Below are 22612 nucleotides of genomic sequence, written 5' to 3'. Positions count from 1 at the left end.
TAATAACACGATTAACCACAGCGTTGATAAATCCATCGTGTGTTCGCTTTAACTTTATTCTTTCCACATTAATACAGCAAACACGACCGAAACAACTAGTCATAGCACTATGATCGTTCACAGAAAATTTAAGGCTGGTTGTTTCCGAAAATGAAGCTAAAACTAAGATTGTTGGTCTTCCAATCGTCCAGGCGGAGCTTTTGGTGTCTCAGATCGCAAAGCTAAAACTGTTGTGTCTGCCAATCGTCCAGGTTGGGATTTGATGTCACGGATCTTTAACCTAAAACTGTTGTGTCTGCCAATCGTCCAGGTTGGGATTTGATGTCACGGATCTTTAACCTAAAACTGTTGTGTCTGCCAATCGTCCAGGTTGGGATTTGATGTCACGGATCTTTAACCTAAAACTGTTGTGTCTGCCAATCGTCAAGGTAGGGATTTGATGTCACGGATCTTTAACCTAAAACTGTTGTGTCTGCCAATCGTCAAGGTTGGGATTTGATGTCACGGATCTTTAACCTAAAACTGTTGTGTCTGCCAATCGTCCAGGTTGGGATTTGATGTCACGGATCTTTAACCTAAAACTGTTGTGTCTGCCAATCGTCCAGGTTGGGATTTGATGTCACGGATCTTTAACCTAAAACTGTTGTGTCTGCCAATCGTCCAGGTTGGGATTTGATGTCACGGATCTTTAACCTAAAACTGTTGTGTCTGCCAATCGTCCAGGTATGGTTTTGTGGTCGCTGAATGTGAAGCTAAAGCTGTTATGTCTACCAAAGATCTGGGTAAGTCCCTGTTGACACAGATGAGACACTTTTACATAGGAATGCGTTCAGATTAGGAGGCGCCAATAAATAGCGTGCTTGTAAAAGTTTCCAAGTTAATAAGTGATGGTTGAGATGATTCCTTCAGTAACAGACGGCATAATTATAAGGAACATTAACTTTTCTCTACAGTATATTAATAGTATTCATCAATATTATATAGTAGCCAGACTTATAACTATCCATCCATATGTTTAAAGTCAAGTGGTCTGTGATGTGTGTAAAAACTAAAGGGAAAATGCTCTTAGGCTGAATTAATACAATTAACCCCTACAGTTTTCTATTTTCACTGATAGTATCGTAACTAACGAGATATTATCGATAGTTATCAGTTGAATGAAAATCAAAACCAATCCATTATGCATTAAGTATATCCCGGAAGCCAAATCGCCGATATAAGTTCGATATGTAACATGTATAAGTTTGGAGGTGACCACGAGTATAATTTACACTAAAATGTACTTTATACAAATATGATAGTGGTTGACACGAAACTATGGATAAACGTTTTCACTTTATGGTTCAGAAATACATACCTATCTGCTAAAATCTTCGACCGATAGCTTCATACGATACGGTATATGCTCACTTCTGAATAAAAGAGGTTTTCTGGAAATTGTAATTTATTTTCTACTTATATCAAACATGTGTGCACATGAGAATGCTACAATAGGTTGTCGGTGTCTACACATGAGAATGCTACAATAGGTTGTCGGTGTCTACACATGAGAATGCTACAATAGGTTGTCGGTGTCTACACATGAGAATGCTACAATAGGTTGTCGGTGTCTACACATGAGAATGCTACAATAGGTTATCGGTGTCTACACATGAGAATGCTACAATAGGTTGTCGGTGTCTACACATGAGAATGCTACAATAGGTTATCGGTGTCTACACATGAGAATGCTACAATAGGTTGTCGGTGTCTACACATGAGAATGCTACAATAGGTTGTCGGTGTCTACACATGAGAATGCTACAATAGGTTGTCGGTGTCTACACATATCCTCTATACAGATTGTATTTCTACGTAGTAAATGTCATATATATTAAGACGGAAATCGGATAGGCATACGATAGAGGGGTTTGTCAACAACGAATTGTCAGTTTGGTCCTGTATCGCCTCCTACTACCACGGCCTCGTGGTTTTTGTTGACACCTTGTCACACCTACCAGGTGTTCACATGCAGCTATTGGGTCAGTTGGAGTTCACATGAATGAGTTTCATTCGTTTTTTTGTCGCCCCGGTGATAACTACATACTGATTTTAAAAAGACGAAATTCACATTTCCCCCGTAATATTCACGCTTCATTCATGAGGTTGTGGATTACACATTGTGTAGAATTATCAACAGGACGGTGTTTTTAGGGAGATCTATCTTCGATCCTGGGTTTAACAGGTTAAAAGATATTACTTTGCCATTCATAAGATTTATATACTAGTATTTAACACCTGAATGCATCTAAGTATATAATTACTATATACACTTAAATCAAAACTATTAATGGATACGGTAACCAACAATAACGATTCCAAGTAATACTTTACTAAGAAAACGCGTGTTCATATGTTACACGCATCAATGTAGAATTGTATTGGATCAAAAATCGCCCTACAATGTGTGATATGCGCAAAATGAAAAATTATAACAAAACCTGTCCGTTCGGAGAAGGAAATATGAAATCCAGACAGGTAATATGAAGCAATAGTTTCTGTTTTAAACCTACAGAATTTTGTTATTATACTAAACCTATTTTAAATGAAAGCTAGTGAAAATTTAAGAAATAATGAACGATGATTCGTGTATTGTTGCAGGATATACAACGAGGACGAGGATATTTTGCAATTAAATTAACGAAGGCCGCAGGCCTGAGTTATTAATTAAAATTGCAAAATATCCGAGTCCGAGTTGTATATCCTGCTACAATACACGAGTCAAAGTTGATTATTTCTATTCTACCATGTACTGTTTAGTTCTGAGATCGACCTCTTTCTAATAGAAAAACAGCAAAGAAACCCCGGGAAAACCTTGCAATTTATTTCTTGAGTATTGCATTATTTGTTGATGAAATATACAGGCAATACAGTACTACCATCAAGAGCATATATCATATGGTATTGATTTTGAAAAGAAAAAAAAGGATAAAAAAAAAAGAAAAGAAAAAAGAAAAAAAGGACTCGTCATGATAAAAATGTATTGAAAGACTAACCCATTAGCCCACTCGGCTATAGTAACCTTTTATGAAATGGGTGAATATTAGATATTTAAAATTGTAACAGCGTGACTCACGAGCGTGTATTATTGGCACGAGCGTGGGTTATTGGTAAATAATACACGGTTTTAAACCAATCAAAACTGGCGTTACATAGCAAACATGGTAGAATAGATGATAATTACCAAGCTTATTTCTCACCAACAAAACATTTATTAAGATAATGTTTCTTTTTGAAAAAAGATCCACCATCGCTGTGAGAGTTATCGCTCTTCGTGCGCGCCTTCATTTACATGTGCACGACTTAACAGTTAAAATGACAATACGTTTTACATATGTCAGCAGTTTTAATGATCACCACAGTATTTAGTAATTGGTGTTTTCTTGGTAGTAATATGTGTCAGCTGTTATACGTTTTGAAAAAAATCACTTCAGTATGTATTCTGGAACTAATTTATCACTATCAGTAAACTATTAAGATTATTAGTGAGATGAATAGGTAACATAGATGAAGCGATCAAGTGAAAATGTATTAACAGTAATATATTAACGTATACTTTATGCATACTTAGAACTTTATCTGACGTTCAGCACTGCATTGGTGGTCTGTATTTTGAGAGTTAATGTCCTCACAACAGCCAGGGTCATATGAGGACGGGTGTCAGGAAGACACCAACAGCCAGGGTCATATGAGGACGGGTGTCAGGAAGACACCAACAGCCAGGGTCATATGAGGACGGGTGTCTAGGGGACACCAACAACCAGGGTCATATGAGGACGGGTGTCAGGAAGACATCTATAGAGGCACAGAAAGGCAAAGCAGTAAGGAATCTGTTAAGACACCAAGTATTGCAGTGGAGACATATCTATTTTAGGAGCTTCGTTGTCCCTGAACAGATGACACAGAAGAAAATTCCCGATTTTGAAGAGGATGATGCTGATAGTAAGGACTAGTTAGACTTTGTCAGCATGATATGCCTGGGTGGTGTGTTAAGCTGTGACCAGTTGTGACATACCAATAATGTTGCCCTGTAACAAGTTAGTGTCTTCACCATTCGCTGACAGTGGTTTGCTATGTCTTTAACAAGACGCAAAACCGAAAAGAACCCAAACTAAATTTCTGTATGTAGGGCGTAAAGTTGGGATAGTATCTTTCTTCTTCTACATAAACAGCTTTCTTCTTGTTTATATATATATCTTAAAACTGTGTCACCTTTGGCGTTTAGTTGAAAATTCGCATTTCAAGTCAGCGTCAGTTGCGCGCCATCACAAGGAGACAAACCACGAATATACCATAGCCTCCCTAAACACACACATTTACCACACTAATGCATCTCGAACAAAGGGGAGGTGGTCTTTAATGAGCATAGCCGTTGATACGACGTTAATCAATACGAAGCAAAACTAACATTATCCTATCAGACACGTATAACTGTTGTCCATGAAACCCCAACACAACAAAGAGATAATAGCATGGGTCTAACCTAAACATCATAGCATAACTTCATTGCAGCGTCGATATTTAGTCAGCCACCTGTAAATATAGTATAACAGTCTGGGGGCCATGCTGCACGTCCAAGTCGGGTATTTCAATGTGATAACACTATAAAGTGTGTCCATTAACAGGCCCATTATCGGTAGACCTGGAGCCGGTTGTTCGAACGTTCATTAAAAGATAATGATGAATTAAACCTTCATTTAGCCTTTATCAAATGTCATGACGTCATTGGCAAAATCATGAGGGTTCAGGAACGTTCATTAACGCCTATCAATGATTAGCGGCTCATCAAAGCTTACTTAAATCACCGATATTTAAAGTTGGTTGGGGGCATCATTAAAACATCATTACTGAAAATGGCGATGACTATCTCCGTGTAAGACGATTATACCCAAACCAAATCCGAGCGAGATACCGGTTTTGTCGAGAAAAGATCGTTTTTACAGTAGATTTAGTAAGAGATAAACTGGAGAGACCTATGAATAGTAGTAAAATATAGGTAAGACCATTAAGGTAATAGATCTGCTTTACTTATAAGTCAGTAAGGGTGTATATGTGTTTCCTTTACTTATAAGTCAGTAAGGGTGTATATGTGTTTCCTTTACTTATAAGTCAGTAAGGGTATATATGTGTTTCCTTTACTTATAAGTCAGTAAGGGTGTATATGTGTTTCCTTTACTTATAAGTCAGTAAGGGTGTATATGTGTTTCCTTTACTTATAAGTCAGTAAGGGTGTATATGTGTTTCCTTTACTTATAAGTCAGTAAGGGTGTATATGTGTTTCCTTTACTTATAAGTCAGTAAGGGTGTATATGTGTTTCCTTTCATTACTTCTATGTACTGAAAAATAGTTATGACGTAACATTGGTGCAGATCGATATAAAAGTAACAAATAAATTTAGCACCGGTACTTCAGTATGGTAACTAAGTATAACGGAATACTGTTTCCATTGTCATTCGGTTTGAGTCATGATAGGACAGGGATGGACCATCAAAACATCAGGGGTATCGCTTCAACAATTAGGCCCTGCATATTTCAAAGTACATAACTGCCTCTATTTCGTCAATGCTTTGTTGTAATGGTTATTTGTCCCATCATAAAAATTTCCATTAGAAATTAAAACAAATAAATTGTTATGTGCATACATGGAATGTTGTATACATGTTTAAAAATAAGATACATTTTACAAAATGTAGCAGCATAATAGTACATAGTATGTAACACGTTCGGACCTGGGTTCTTTCGAATATCTTCCCATGCAGTTTTCACATTCAGCAGGGTAATGAAGAATATAGCATTTGGAAAGTACAACCACAAGCTAGTATCCGTGTATTTTTTTCTGGAACACAGCTCCAACTTGGAACGAGCCGACTTTTGCCAATCGGAAGGGATACCATTCCATCAGTTACGTTCAGGCAATGTGTGACAATGAAGGTATACAGACCAAACATAATCTCTCGTAACACTGAACGAATTTTTTTTTTTAATATTTTCGTGTCAATGAGTCTAGCTGACAATATTATTTTGTAAAATTGGAAATCATTAAGATATTAAATTATATCTAAACAGAATCATCTTAATCTAGGGTGGTCGGGTGGCATAGTGGATATCGCACTCGTTTTTCTACTAGGCCGACCGGTGTTCGATTCCCCGATCGGGCATGAAAACCTTCCCTTCCCGACCACGTACTTTCTCCCCGTATACTCCGGTCTCCTCCCACATTAGACATATCCGTGATTCCATCCGGGCCAACAAGAGGGGTTAATATAAATGTTATAACCTGTTCGTTAGAGTTGTAAAATAACTTAAGTTTAAATAACCTAATTTTCCCATGTCCATTAAAGCTTGTATCATTAAAACATTACACGAACATATTATCATTGATTTACAAGGAAATGCACGAACATGGTCACAAGATGTCTATCATTGTTTTCCTCTAGTCATCTTTGTCATTCTGGATGTTTACTTGTTTCCAGGATGTTTACGCATGTTGCATTATGGGAAGAGGGAATCCCCAGTTAATGATGCTTTAATTGTTGATCTGTCATTAAGTCTTCATTAAACCTGAATTTGTTAATGATCCCTTAAATGACCTTCCCAACAACACATTTTTAATGATTCATTTACTAATCTATCATTAGATATTTAATTAATCATAACGGCTTAATGATACTTTAATGATGGTTTAATTTAATGAACGTTCGAACTACCGGCCAATGGTCTCTATTTGACATTAATTATTGCGGTAAAGTAAGCTCCGGAACAAACATCGCTATATAATTCTGGTGTTTTTTCATTTATCTATGTATTTTTTTTTTTTTTTTTTTTTTTTTACACATAGAGTAAGAAAACAAATACAAAGCACAGAAAGACAGAGCAATGAACGGAAAGATTTAAAACGTAACTGTTGCAATGGCAGCAAAAGATGAATTTTGGTCTCATCAATGATCCCTAAATAGAAAACAAGGAGGAAAAGCTCCGATTCTTCGGAGGACCACTATATGTGTGTTATACCTTTTAAGTGTATATCCTTTACACTTTTGGCTTATTCTTCGGAGGACCACTATATGTGTGTTATACCTTTTAAGTGTATATCCTTTACACTTTTGGCTTATTTGGTGTTTTTCATGTTTGAATCTCTTCTTCCATTAGCTGGCCATCATGACCGTGATAATGATGTATATAATTCTACATTACCTACAGCAATTCCCCAGTCGAAAATGTCAGATTAGCATGTAGTCAAGAGAAGCAGTAAGTTTAGAAAATCCCTTTATTAAGTTCTGTTACATAATTTAGTAATATGGTTTTAGTTCGTTATGGGCACACCATCAAAGGCGGATGTTGGTGAACTGAAAAGAGAAACAAAACCGAGCTATGTAGCCTTGTTGCAGTGTAATCATATGCATTACTCATATCTTACTTGCAGTAATGGCTCAATAATTGTCCCTAGCTGAACCTATCGCATTATTTGTAAGGTCACGTAAAACGTCAGCTTTGACACACTTTATGTTTATATACATATAATTGCCATAGAACATGCGCCTTTCAGAAGAGAGGAAAATTAAAGTTTGAAATCGGTGAAAACTTAAAGTCCATGGTCACAATTCTTGATGTTGTAAAAGATATGAAAATCCAGATTTGGCAGTGTTATTAATTATAAGGATCGTGACGTCATCACTTGCTCTACCCTTGATATTTTTAGTCATCACTCACTCAGTGCTATGTGATGTAATAACTGACTTGATGTGACGTCATAACTTACCCGAGGTTCTGACTTGTTACCCCGTACTTGGTTGAACCACTGTACGACGGTATCTGCTGTAGTGTTGTCTGCCAGACAATGGTTCCGCCGGACGGTTGAACGTATCCACTGTGGATTCCACTCCTACACAGCGAGGAACTCTGTAAATGAGACCATTAAATGTAATCTTACGACTCAAACAATAGTTAAGAAATATTACTTTCAAAGAACATATCAAAATAAAATTTGACAACTGTTCAAGCTCGGCCTGATATTAGTGGGACGACAGTTTTGCCCGTTGTCATCATACTGTGACCGTATATGGTGACCTTCTGGGTGTCTTCGGCAGTATTGAAGTAGCACTATAACGTGGACATCAACGTGAAGACACCACAGTCTCCCAAAACCAAACATCCACTCACTACACGCATGTATATACAGCACACAGGGAAGGCCGTCCTTCAATGACCATAGCTGTTTAGGACTTTTAGCAATACAACAGTAAACTAAACTAACCAAATCGTGTTCAGATTTCAAAGTCGATAAACTTTTAACATAAAATTCAACAAAACTACTGGTCTGAAAGTATCAACAATACTTAATATTAAAATTGAGCTTGCAATGGATACTTCATTATATTTAATTCGTTGCTTTGTTAAACACGATTTCTAGTCCATATCTCCCTGTTTTCCCATGTTTTATGTGTTCTTGCTAACTCCCAAAAACAACTTCATAGCACGAGTTTAAATTGATAACAGCTCAGTAACACAGAACAGGGTCAACTAGACTTTCATATAGTTTGGTGACATCATCAGTACATTTTACTGTTAAAGCCCCTTTTGCGCTCTACTAACCGAATTGGACAGATCTTTCAGTGTAATCTTCATAGTTAAATGCTCATCCATCCAGAGATCGAAGTATTTGCATTTGTTGGTAAGTTGAATTGTGTGACCGTTACATACGAAATTAAACTCTTTGGTCTGCGTTGGTAATGGTCGAAAATGTATCTCATTAGTTTTACTATAGTTTAGCGACACATTGTACACACCAGCTATTAACAGTATCCAGTCTCGTTTGTAGTTTATCCTCTGACGGAGCTAATAACACAATGTCGTGGCGTAGGACAATGACGAAATATTGAGCTCGTCGATATCAGCAACGACATTTAGATCATTCAGGCTTTTGATTAAATCTTTGATATACAAAGTCAAAAAGAATTTGGGACAGCAAACAACCATGTTTTAAACCATTTTGAACATCGAATCAGTCCGTTTGAACGCCATTAATCTTCACACAGCACGTGACGTCATATAATGACGTAACACCGTTGCATATTCGTCCGTGTATGCCAGCGTGGCGGCGCTTATACCAATGCTAATTTCTTCTACTGTGTCAAACGCTTTACGTAGGTCTACAAAGCACGTGCATGTCGATTGCTTTGCTACCTTCCTGTTGTTAAGGATCGTATATAGAGTGTAAATGTGATTTTTGTTTTTTGGCAGAGACCATTCTGTTCGTCGGATAGTTTTTCAATTCCGTCCATCCATTTCGTTAGTCATTGATTTAGTATGAGACAGTATACTTTACGTTATCGATACGAGTGTGATACCGCGGTATGTAAGTGGTTACCGTCGATATGTACTGTTCAGTGGTATAACTTACCTGACAGGAGTGTGATACCGCGGTATGTAAGTGGTTACCGTGGATATGTACTGTTGAGTGGTATAACTTACCTGACACGAGTGTGATACCGCGGTATGTAAGTGGTTACCGTCGATATGTACTGTTGAGTGGTATAACTTACCTGACAGGAGTGTGATACCGCGGTATGTAAGTGGTTACCGTCGATATGTATTGTTGAGTGGTATAACTTACCTGACAGGAGTGTGATACCGCGGTATGTAAGTGGTTACCGTGGATATGTACCGTTGAGTGGTATAACTTACCTGACAGGAGTGTGATACCGCGGTATGTAAGTGGTTACCGTGGATATGTACTGTTGAGTGGTATAACTTACCTGACAGGAGTGTGATACCGCGGTATGTAAGTGGTTACCGTCGATATGTACTGTTGAGTGGTATAACTTACCTGACAGGAGTGTGATACCGCGGTATGTAAGTGGTTACCGTCGATATGTATTGTTGAGTGGTATAACTTACCTGACAGGAGTGTGATACCGCGGTATGTAAGTGGTTACCGTCGATATGTACTGTTGAGTGGTATAACTTACCTGACAGGAGTGTGATACCGCGGTATGTAAGTGGTTACCGTGGATATGTACTGTTGAGTGGTATAACTTACCTGACAGGAGTGTGATACCGCGGTATGTAGGTGGTTACCGTCGATATGTACTGTTGAGTGGTATAAATGGTTTCATCACAACACTTTTCCATCCGATATAAAACCACTATTAAAGCATTTTGTGATAATATTAAAAAGTGACGCCACACAAAAGTCGTTCCTTTTACATTTCCGCTTGTATACTGTCGACCCTAGCGGTCTTGTGTAGCTTCGTGTGGTGGATCGCGTTATAACCTCTTCTAAAGAAACTGGTATAGTGTCATCCAGACACTCTTCTACGTGTATGTTAGTCTCGCGTGGTTTATATATTTAACAGGTAAGCTCCCTTAGTCAGATTATCAGCGATGAAGAACTGAATCAACATCAGTATGTTATTCTTGATCCTGGATGTCCTTTTATGTACCAGATGAAACACTATTTGTTGTAGAGGTTTCAATAGTGCACATTAGAAAAGAATGATCTGATATTGTATCGGGTACATACCTAGCATGTTAGAGACATGGTGATGACTTGGAAGTCCTTAAATAGGTAAAAGTGTCCGTGTGATATACATGTAAAATTGTCATTTTCTTTAAAACGGCCATTTAACGTATAGAAAGTGTCTACACAAAAGTCGATTATCAGGCCTCCTTGTTTATTCGAAATGGTAACGATTCATTATCTAGGAGGAACCTACATCTTCAATAAAATCACTTTCATCTCCTTACTAAGAGTTAAAGTCGTTACATATACAAACGAAGCCATCGTTATGAAATCTATGCCCTTTGGATAAAAATTCATTCTTTCGGGTCGACATTCCTTGTTGAATTTTCTGGTGGTAGGTAACAAACACACATGCATATACTACAGACAAATTGCTTCTAAGATCACTTGATCCAATACTTGCTCTCCTCTGAATCATTTAACGATGATATCGCAGATATTCAGAACACGATTTCTCATTAAGAACCAAATACCACTGGAATCTCTTTTTTGCCTTCCGTTTAAGATTAGTTATGTTACAGCTATAGACAGTATAATCGTCCATAACTATGTCTGTGTCCTTCCTGAGGAAAGTTTCAGTAATTGCTGTATTTTTTTCAGTAAATTAACAACATCTCTGAATTCAGAATTGCTATTTTCAAAATTTGACATTTCAGCAACTGTCTTAAGCGTCATAGCGTTGTGTATCATTGGAAAATCTCGTCTTTGTTTGTAGCTCCACCCATCATTCCTCCAATTGCGGTATTGATTCCGACTCTCGTACTTTCCGTGTGACCCATTGGCTCTCGCAGTAAACATGTGATGAGACTGGAACATGTATTATTACACGTGGAATTGAGAAATAATTAACGTTTCCTGGTGATAGAAGTACTTACCAAATCATAGCGTGATGTACCGTAAACGGCTGTCGGATCACTCGCACAGTTAGCTGGACAGGTGGCCCTGGTAATACAACAAAAGAACATGTTACAGGAACAAACAATTTCAATCAACATAAAATGGGTTATATTTTGAGGAACTTCAGAATGAGCTCATAATGAATGTTCAAAAAAGGGGCCTGTGCTATGGCCAATGTATGGCCAGTTCACGCTATTCATGTTGAGCTCATTCATAGACAAATCAAATAGATTAACTTTGGAAGTTTTTTACTGGAGTAGAAATTGACAAAGATGAACCTTTGCCCGAAGTAGGATGTTTAAGTGACAAGTAGAGCAGCAGATCTGGTCCACACAAACTGTCTCATTAATGTAGGTCAAAACACATGGTTCACCACCACACCGAGGTAAACCAATGACTCAAGTTACATTTGTTTTTAGGGGTTTAACGTCTTCAAAAAAGCCAGGGTTCATAATAGGACGGGTGTCAGGAAAACAGACAGAGGGGTCAAAGCAAAGAAATACAGAGCAGTGCGGAATGCAAAGAGAGAGATTTAAGATCCCAAATTGCAATTGGGGGCAGAAAATCCATTCTGATGTCTTCAATGTCCCCTTAACAGAAGACGCGGAAGAAAATCCCTAATTATTCAGGGGCCCAGCTTTAGTCACCGTTTACAATAAACATACAGTGGGATACAGCGGACCTTACTCTTGTGCTCTCCAATGGCCCCTGAACAGAAGAGAAGCGAGAAACCATCCCCGACCCTGCAGAGGGTCCTTACAATTAGTCGTCTCTTACGACGTGCAATAAGAAACAGTGGGTCTTATTATTGGGCTTTACCATGGCTCCTGAACAGAAGACAAGGGAGAAACTAACCCCGCCCTGCAAAGGGACCCTACGATTTGTCGCCTCTTACGACGTGCAGTGAGATACAGCAGGCAAGTTCTGTCCTCGCTCCTGTGCTGGTTACCAGTGTCACGTAGTGTAAGAGACACCGGTCACACTATTGTGCGGAAGGCCAAGGACAATGCAAATCTATAGTCTTCCCAGGAACCGATGTGGAAACTCAGCTTCTCAGTTAAACACTAGCCGCTATAACGAGCCGCAGGTCTTAGTATCATTGTTCAAACTATATAATATATATATACATAACTGTCACTCAGATCCGGTATTAATCAAAGTGTTTCAAAACCAATACCTACCCACAAATTACCTCGCAGGTTGTAAATGTTGATGAACACGATTTTGCCCCCTTATCTTCAAACACTGAAGAAAAATAAAAAAAGGAAATTTACAAAATACACATGTACACCAACCCTATCAGAAGAAGAGTGAATGTCAACAGATACATTTTCAAGTAATAAGGCCGTTCGCCTACTTTAACACACGTAATTACGTCATACTTTAACACACGTAATAACGTCATACTTTAACACACCCATTCGTAATTACGTCATACTTTAACACACGTAATTACGTCATACTTTAACACACGTAATTACGTCATACTTTAACACACGTAATTACGTCATACTTTAACACACCCATTCGTAATTACGTCATACTTTAACACACCCATTCGTAATTACGTCATACTTTAACACACGTAATTACGTCATACTTTAACACACCCATTCGTAATTACGTCATACTTTAACACACGTAATTACGTCATACTTTAACACACCCATTTGTAATTACGTCATACTTTAACACACGTAATTACGTCATACTTTAACACACCCATTTGTAATTACGTCATACTTTAACACACACATTCGTAATTACGTCATACTTTAACACACGTAATTACGTCATTCTTTAACACACCCATTCGTAATTACGTCATACTTTAACACACGTAATTACGTCATACTTTAACACACGTAATTACGTATACAACAAATGGGATTTTAAGAATCTTTTCGAACAATGAAGAATGTAAGGAATGGCATTAAAAACTGACGGCAGAGTAATGGGGTTTAGAGGTATGTCACATGTTAGAGGTATGTCACATGTTAGAGGTATGTCACATGTTAGAGGTATGTCACATGTTAGAGGTATGTCACATGTTAGAGGTATGTCACATGTCAGAGGTATGTCACAACGTGTTAGAGGTATGTCACATGTTAGAGGTATGTCACATGTTAGAGGTATGTCACATGTTAGAGGTATGTCACATGTTAGAGGTATGTCACATGTTAGAGGTATGTCACATGTTAGAGGTATGTCACATGTTAGAGGTATGTCACGACGTACCTAATGCAGTTTGGTTCGCCGATCCGTTGGCATCAGAAACCTTACATGTATAACGGCCAAACTCCTGAGGTTTGGACATACTCAGTACTAACAGGGTGTTGTCTGGCATGATGTAGTGAGTAGGGTCAGGGGACACAATCTGGCCGTTGTGGTACCACGTGACACTTCGAGGTAGTTCACCGGATGCTCTGCAGTCCAAAGCAAAATTGTTGACATTTTGCTTTACTCCAACCATTGGCGTCGCAATCTCTGCTTTGGCCGCTTCTGAAAATAAAAGAAACTAAAAGGCTGTTTTAGATGTTTTAATGTGCCATGTCCCTTGCTGTTGGTTTTTTGTTGTTGTTGGTTTTTTGGGGGGTTTTTGGGTTGTTGTTTTTTTGTATTTTTGCTGATTTTTAACATCTTCATTATATCTATGGTCATGTGTTAAATAATCACTCAAATGTTTAGATAATCCAGGTTAAATTATAATACGTCTTGATATTAAAATCATAGTGGTACTGAAATTATATTGGCTATTGGGAAACTACCGAGAAAGATGTGGAATTTAAACGTAACGGGTTAGAAAATGTAATGTACCAAAACAACTTGTTTTACATTTGGATGATAAATTGGATGATAAATTGGAGGTTAGTCAACTTCTGTAGATTACAGTCCCTGATTACCGTTTCACAGGGTGGTTATTACATAAATATCTCGGGAGGAACTAAATAAGCTTTTATCAGAATAATTTTACCCAATCTCATTCACTGACATTATAAAACATATGTTCAAAAGAGTTTGTTTTAAAAAGTGACATTGATTGTTAAAGTAAATGAGAATAGGCTCCCTTTCATCCCTTTGTAGTTGACTGGTAGTTGCGGTATTTATTTGAAATGTCTCTAGATTTTACCTTTCACTACGAGTGTGGTCGTTGCGGTATCTGTTCCGAAAGCGTTGGTGGCCCTACATATGTATGGTCCGGCATCTTGTTTCGTCACGCTCATTATAACAAGGGTGCCATCCTTATCTTCGTATGCGTTGTTTACGCTTGGCTTTAGGAGTAAAGAATATGTAATGTCTAAACATTTGTTACCTTATTTAATACTTGTATATAGCGGAAAAAATCAGAAACATATGGCTTGAAGTGTCATGACTGTACAAATCGTATACATATCGAAAACAACGGCTATAATCTCGCTGTATATGAAGTTGAACTTAAAGATAACTGTTTATTTTGCACTTTTTATTTATCAATGAACAATGAATACGTGTGAACAGTGAGCGTCCTATATAAACTAGCAGGTTCTATAATGTGAAGAGCGAGCGCCCTATATATACTAGCAGGTCCTATAATGTGTAGAGCGAGCGCCCTATATATACCGGCTGGTCCTATAATGTGTAGAGCGAAGCGCCCTATATATACTAGCAGGTCCTATAATGTGAAGAGCGAGCGCCCTATATATACTAGCAGGTCCTATAATGTGTAGAGCGAACGCCCTATATATACTAGCAGGTCCTATAATGTGAAGAGCGAGCAGCGCCCTATATATACTAGCTGGTCCTATAATGTGTAGAGCGAGCGCCCTATATATACTAGCAGGTCCTATAATGTGTAGAGCGAGCGCCCTATATATACTAGCAGGTCCTATAATGTGAAGAGCGAGCGCCCTATATATACTAGCAGGTCCTATAATGTGAAGAGCGAGCGCCCTATATATACTAGCATGGTCCTATAATGTGAAGAGCGAGCGCCCTATATATACTAGAATGGTCCTATAATGTGAAGAGCGAGCGCCCTATATATACTAGAATGGTCCTATAATGTGAAGAGCGAGCGCCCTATATATACTAGCAGGTCCTATAATGTGAAGAGCGAGCGCCCTATATATACTAGCAGGTCCTATAATGTGAAGAGCGAGCGCCCTATATATACTAGCAGGTCCTATAATGTGAAGAGCGAGCGCCCTATATATACTAGCAGGTCCTATAATGTGAAGAGCGAGCGCCCTATATATACTAGCAGGTCCTATAATGTGAAGAGCGAGCGCCCTATATATACTAGCTGGTCCTATAATGTGAAGAGCGAGCGCCCTATATATACTAGCAGGTCCTATAATGTGAAGAGCGAACGCCCTATATATACTAGCAGGTCCTATAATGTGAAGAGCGAGCAGCGCCCTATATATACTAGCTGGTCCTATAATGTGTAGAGCGAGCGCCCTATATATACCAGCTGGTCCTATAATGTGTAGAGCGAGCGCCCTATATATACCGGCTGGTCCTATAATGTGTAGAGCGAGCGCCCTATATATACCGACTGGTCCTATAATGTGTAGAGCGAGCGCCCTATATATACTAGCAGGTCCTATAATGTGTAGTGCGAGCGCCCTATATATACTAGCAGGTCCTATAATGTGTAGAGCGAGCAGCGCCCTATATATACTAGCAGGTCCTATCATGTGAAGAGCGAGCGCCCTATATATACTAGCAGGTTCTATAATGTGAAGAGCGAGCGCCCTATATATACTAGCTGGTCCTATAATGTGAAGAGCGAGCGCCAGGGTATATATACTAGCTGGTCCTATAATGTGGAGAGCGAGCGCCCTATATATACTAGCATGGTCCTATAATGTGGAGAGCGAGCGCCCTATATATACTAGCAGGTCCTATAATGTGAAGAGCGAGCGCCCTATATATACTAGAATGGTCCTATAATGTGAAGAGCGAGCGCCCTATATATACTAGCAGGTCCTATAATGTGAAGAGCGAGCGCCCTATATATACTAGCAGGTCCTATAATGTGAAGAGCGAGCGCCCTATATATACTAGCTGGTCCTATAATGTGAAGAGCGAGCGCCCTATATATACTAGAATGGTCCTATAATGTGGAGAGCGAGCGCCCTATATATACTAGCAGGTCCTATAATGTGAAGAGCGAGCGCCCTATATATACTAGAATGGTCCTATAATGTGAAGAGCGAGCGCCCTATATATACTAGAATGGTCCTATAATGTGAAGAGCGAGCGCCCTATATATACTAGCATGGTCCTATAATGTGAGAGCGAGCGCCCTATATATACTAGCAGGTCCTATAATGTGAAGAGCGAGCGCCCTATATATACTAGCAGGTCCTATAATGTGAAGAGCGAGCGCCCTATATATACTAGCAGGTCCTATAATGTGAAGAGCGAGCGCCCTATATATACTAGCAGGTCCTATAATGTGAAGAGCGAGCGCCCTATATATACTAGCATGGTCCTATAATGTGAAGAGCGAGCGCCCTATATATACTAGCAGGTCCTATAATGTGAAGAGCGAGCGCCCTATATATACTAGCAGGTCCTATAATGTGAAGAGCGAGCGCCCTATATATACTAGCTAGGTCCTATAATGTGAAGAGCGAGCGCCCTATATATACTAGCATGGTCCTATAATGTGAGAGCGAGCGCCCTATATATACTAGCAGGTCCTATAATGTGAAGAGCGAGCGCCCTATATATACTAGAATGGTCCTATAATGTGAAGAGCGAGCGCCCTATATATACTAGCAGGTCCTATAATGTGAAGAGCGAGCGCCCTATATATACTAGCAGGTCCTATAATGTGAAGAGCGAGCGCCCTATATATACTAGCAGGTCCTATAATGTGAAGAGCGAACGCCCTATATATACTAGCAGGTCCTATAATGTTGAGAGCGAGCGCCCTATATATACTAGCAGGTCCTATAATGTGAAGAGCGAGCGCCCTATATATACTAGCTGGTCCTATAATGTGAAGAGCGAACGCCCTATATATACTAGCAGGTCCTATAATGTGAAGAGCGAGCGCCCTATATATACTAGCTGGTCCTATAATGTGAAGAGCTAGCGCCCTATATATACTAGCAGGTCCTATAATGTGAAGACCGAGCGCCCTATATATACTAGCAGGTCCTATAATGTGAAGAGCGAACGCCCTATATATACTAGCTGGTCCTATAGTGTGTAGAGCGAGCGCCCTATATATACTAGAATGGTCGTATAATGTGAAGAGCGAGCGCCCTATATATACTAGCAGGTCCTATAATGTGAAGACCGAGCGCCCTATATATATTAGCAGGTCCTATAATGTGAAGAGCGAGCGCCCTATATATACTAGAATGGTCCTATAATGTGTAGAGCGAGCGCCCTATATATACTAGAATGGTCCTATAATGTGAAGAGCGAGCGCCCTATATATACTAGCAGGTCCTATAATGTGAAGAGCGAGCGCCCTATATATACTAGCAGGTCCTATAATGTGAAAGAACGAGCGCCCTATATATACTAGCTGGTCCTATAATGTGTAAAGCGAGGGCCCTATATATACTAGAATGGTCCTATAATGTGGAGAGCGAGCGCCCTATATATACTAGCAGGTCCTATAATGTGAAGAGCGAGCGTCCTATATATACTAGAATGGTCCTATAATGTGAAGAGCGAGCGCCCTATATATACTAGCAGGTCCTATAATGTGAAGAGCGAGCGCCCTATATATACTAGCTGGTCCTATAATGTGTAGAGCGAGCGCCCTATATATACTAGCAGGTCCTATAATGTGAAGAGCGAGCGCCCTATATATACTAGCAGGTCCTATAATGTGTAGAGCGAACGCCCTATATATACTAGCAGGTCCTATAATGTGAAGAGCGAGCAGCGCCCTATATATACTAGCTGGTCCTATAATGTGTAGAGCGAGCGCCCTATATATACTAGCAGGTCCTATAATGTGTAGAGCGAACGCCCTATATATACTAGCAGGTCCTATAATGTGAAGAGCGAGCAGCGCCCTATATATACTAGCATGGTCCTATAATGTGTAGAGCGAGCGCCCTATATATACCAGCTGGTCCTATAATGTGTAGAGCGAGCGCCCTATATATACTAGAATGGTCCTATAATGTGTAGAGCGAGCGCCCTATATATACTAGCTGGTCCTATAATGTGTAGAGCGAGCGCCCTATATATACTAGCAGGTCCTATAATGTGTAGTGCGAGCGCCCTATATATACTAGCAGGTCCTATAATGTGTAGAGCGAGCGCCCTATATATACTAGCAGGTCCTATAATGTGAAGAGCGAGCGCCCTATATATACTAGCAGGTCCTATAATGTGAAGAGCGAGCGCCCTATATATACTAGCATGGTCCTATAATGTGAAGAGCGAGCGCCCTATATATACTAGCATGGTCCTATAATGTGGAAGAGCGAGCGCCCTATATATACTAGAATGGTCCTATAATGTGAAGAGCGAGCGCCCTATATATACTAGCAGGTCCTATAATGTGAAGAGCGAGCGCCCTATATATACTAGAATGGTACTATAATGTGAAGAGCGAGCGCCCTATATATACTAGCAGGTCCTATAATGTGAAGAGCGAGCGCCCTATATATACTAGCAGGTCCTATAATGTGAAGAGCGAACGCCCTATATATACCAGCTGGTCCTATAATGTGAAGAGCGAGCGCCCTATATATACTAGAATGGTCCTATAATGTGGAGAGCGAGCGCCATATATATACTAGCAGGTCCTATAATGTGAAGAGCGAGCGCCCTATATATACTAGCAGGTCCTATAATGTGAAGAGCGAGCGCCCTATATATACTAGCAGGTCCTATAATGTGAAGAGCGAGCGCCCTATATATACTAGCAGGTCCTATAATGTGAAGAGCGAGCGCCCTATATATACTAGCATGGTCCTATAATGTGTAGAGCGAGCGCCCTATATATACTAGCAGGTCCTATAATGTGAAGAGCGAGCGCCCTATATATACTAGAATGGTCCTATAATGTGAAGAGCGAGCGCCCTATATATACTAGCAGGTCCTATAATGTAAAGAGCGAGCGCCCTATATATACTAGCAGGTCCTATAATGTGAAGACCGAGCGCCCTATATATACTAGCAGGTCCTATAATGTGAAGAGCGAGCGCCCTATATATACTAGCATGGTCCTATAATGTGAAGAGCGAGCGCCCTATATATACTAGCAGGTCCTATAATGTGAAGAGCGAGCGCCCTATATATACTAGCAGGTCCTATAATGTGAAGAGCGAGCGCCAGGGTATATATACTAGCTGGTCCTATAATGTGGAGAGCGAGCGCCCTATATATATTAGCTGGTCCTATTGAGTGGAGAGCGAGCGACCTATATATATTAGCAGGTCCTATAATGTGAAGAGCGAGCGCCCTATATATACTAGAATGGTCCAATAATGTGAACAGTGAGCGCCCTATATATACTAGCTGGTCCTATAATGTGAAGAGCGAGCGCCCTATATATACCGGCTGGTCCTATAATGTGTAGAGCGAACGCCCTATATATACTAGCAGGTCCTATAATGTGAAGAGCGAGCGCCCTATATATACTAGCAGGTCCTATAATGTGTAGAGCGAACGCCCTATATATACTAGCAGGTCCTATAATGTGAAGAGCGAGCAGCGCCCTATATATACTAGCTGGTCCTATAATGTGTAGAGCGAGCGCCCTATATATACTAGCAGGTCCTATAATGTGTAGAGCGAACGCCCTATATATACTAGCAGGTCCTATAATGTGAAGAGCGAGCAGCGCCCTATATATACTAGCTGGTCCTATAATGTGTAGAGCGAGCGCCCTATATATACCAGCTGGTCCTATAATGTGTAGAGCGAGCGCCCTATATATACCGGCTGGTCATATAATGTGTAGAGCGAGCGCCCTATATATACCGGCTGGTCCTATAATGTGTAGAGCGAGCGCCGTATATATACTCGCTGGTCCTATTGTGTGGAGAGCGAGCGCCCTATATATATTAGCAGGTCCTATAATGTGAAGAGCGAGCGCCCTATATATACTAGAATGGTACTATAATGTGAACAGTGAGCGCCCTATATATACTAGCAGGTCCTATAATGTGAATAGCGAACGCCCTATATATACCAGCTGGTCCTATAATGTGAAGAGCGAGGGCCCTATATATACTAGAATGGTCCTATAATGTGGAGAGAAAGCGCCATATATATACCAGCAGGTCCTATAATGTGAAGAGCGAGCGCCCTATATATACTAGAATGGTCCTATAATGTGAAGAGCGAGCGCCCTATATATACTAGAATGGTCCTATAATGTGAAGAGCGAGCGCCCTATATATACTAGCTGGTCCTATAATGTGGAGAGCGAGCGCCCTATATATACTAGAATGGTCCTATAATGTGGAGAGCGAGCGCCCTATATATACTAGCAGGTCCTATAATGTGAAGAGCGAGCGCCCTATATATACTAGCATGGTCCTATAATGTGAAGAGCGAGCGCCCTATATATACTAGAATGGTCCTATAATGTGAAGAGCGAGCGCCCTATATATACTAGCAGGTCCTATAATGTGAAGAGCGAGCGCCCTATATATACTAGCAGGTCCTATAATGTGAAGAGCGAGCGCCCTATATATACTAGCAGGTCATATCATGTTGAGAGCGAGCGCCCTATATATACTAGCAGGTCCTATAATGTGAAGAGCGAGCGCCCTATATATACTAGCAGGTCCTATAATGTGAAGAGCGAGCGCCCTATATATACTAGCATGGTCCTATAATGTGAAGAGCGAGCGCCCTATATATACTAGCAGGTCCTATAATGTGAAGAGCGAGCGCCCTATATATACTAGAATGGTCCTATAATGTGTAAAATCAGCGCCCTATATATACTAGCAGGTCCTATAATGTGAAGAGCGAGCGCCCTATATATACTAGCAGGTCCTATAATGTGAAGAGCGAGCGCCCTATATATACTAGCAGGTCCTATAATGTGAAGAGCGAGCGCCCTATATATACTAGAATGGTCCTATAATGTGAAGAGCGAGCGCCCTATATATACTAGCAGGTCCTATAATGTGAAGAGCGAGCGCCCTATATATACTAGCAGGTCCTATAATGTGAAGAGCGAGCGCCCTATATATACTAGAATGGTCCTATAATGTGAAGAGCGAGCGCCCTATATATACTAGAATGGTCCTATAATGTGAAGAGCGAGCGCCCTATATATACTAGCAGGTCCTATAATGTGAAGAGCGAGCGCCCTATATATACTAGAATGGTCCTATAATGTGAAGAGCGAGCGCCCTATATATACTAGAATGGTCCTATAATGTGAAGAGCGAGCGCCCTATATATACTAGCAGGTCCTATAATGTGAAGAGCGAGCGCCCTATATATACTAGCAGGTCCTATAATGTGAAGAGCGAGCGCCCTATATATACTAGCAGGTCCTATAATGTGAAGAGCGAGCGCCCTATATATACTAGCAGGTCCTATATGTGAAGAGCGAGCGCCCTATATATACTAGCATGGTCCTATAATGTGAAGAGCGAGCGCCCTATATATACTAGAATGGTCCTATAATGTGAAGAGCGAGCGCCCTATATATACTAGCAGGTCCTATAATGTGAAGAGCGAGCGCCCTATATATACTAGAATGGTCCTATAATGTGAAGAGCGAGCGCCCTATATATACTAGCAGGTCCTATAATGTGAAGAGCGAGCGCCCTATATATACTAGCAGGTCCTATAATGTGAAGAGCGAGCGCCCTATATATACTAGAATGGTCCTATAATGTGTAGAGCGAGCGCCCTATATATACTAGCAGGTCCTATAATGTGTAGAGCGAGCGCCCTATATATACTAGCAGGTCCTATAATGTGAAGAGCGAGCGCCCTATATATACTAGAATGGTCCTATAATGTGTAGAGCGAGCGCCCTATATATACTAGCAGGTCCTATAATGTGAAGAGCGAGCGCCCTATATAAACTAGCAGGTCCTATAATGTGAAGACCGAGCGCCCTATATATACTAGCAGGTCGTATAATTTTTTTTTTTTTTTTTTGAAGAAGCGAGCACCGCTTTAAGCAGGCGAGCAATGGCCAGGTTCCTGAGACG

At 40.1% G+C, this 22612-nt stretch overlaps 1 protein-coding gene across 1 annotated transcript in view; it reads right to left on the bottom strand.

Annotated features, from left to right (window-relative positions):
* Window positions 1–7289: 7289 nt before the first annotated feature.
* LOC117315887 (protein sax-3-like) overlaps window positions 7290–22612 on the bottom strand; it is a gene marked incomplete in the record, with an annotated part of 39996 nt that continues 24673 nt past the window's right edge. Inside the window, 6 exon segments of the mRNA XM_033870300.1 lie at window positions 7290–7386; window positions 7800–7939; window positions 11438–11504; window positions 12641–12704; window positions 13698–13961; window positions 14590–14731. Coding sequence (XP_033726191.1) covers window positions 7344–7386; window positions 7800–7939; window positions 11438–11504; window positions 12641–12704; window positions 13698–13961; window positions 14590–14731 — 720 coding nt within the window.

This window comes from Pecten maximus, chromosome 17 (genome assembly GCF_902652985.1).
Source record: "Pecten maximus chromosome 17, xPecMax1.1, whole genome shotgun sequence".
NCBI classification, from domain to species: Eukaryota; Metazoa; Mollusca; class Bivalvia; order Pectinida; family Pectinidae; genus Pecten; species Pecten maximus.
The sequence above is the reverse complement of the archived record's forward strand: the minus strand, read 5'-3'. Positions and strand labels throughout refer to the sequence as shown.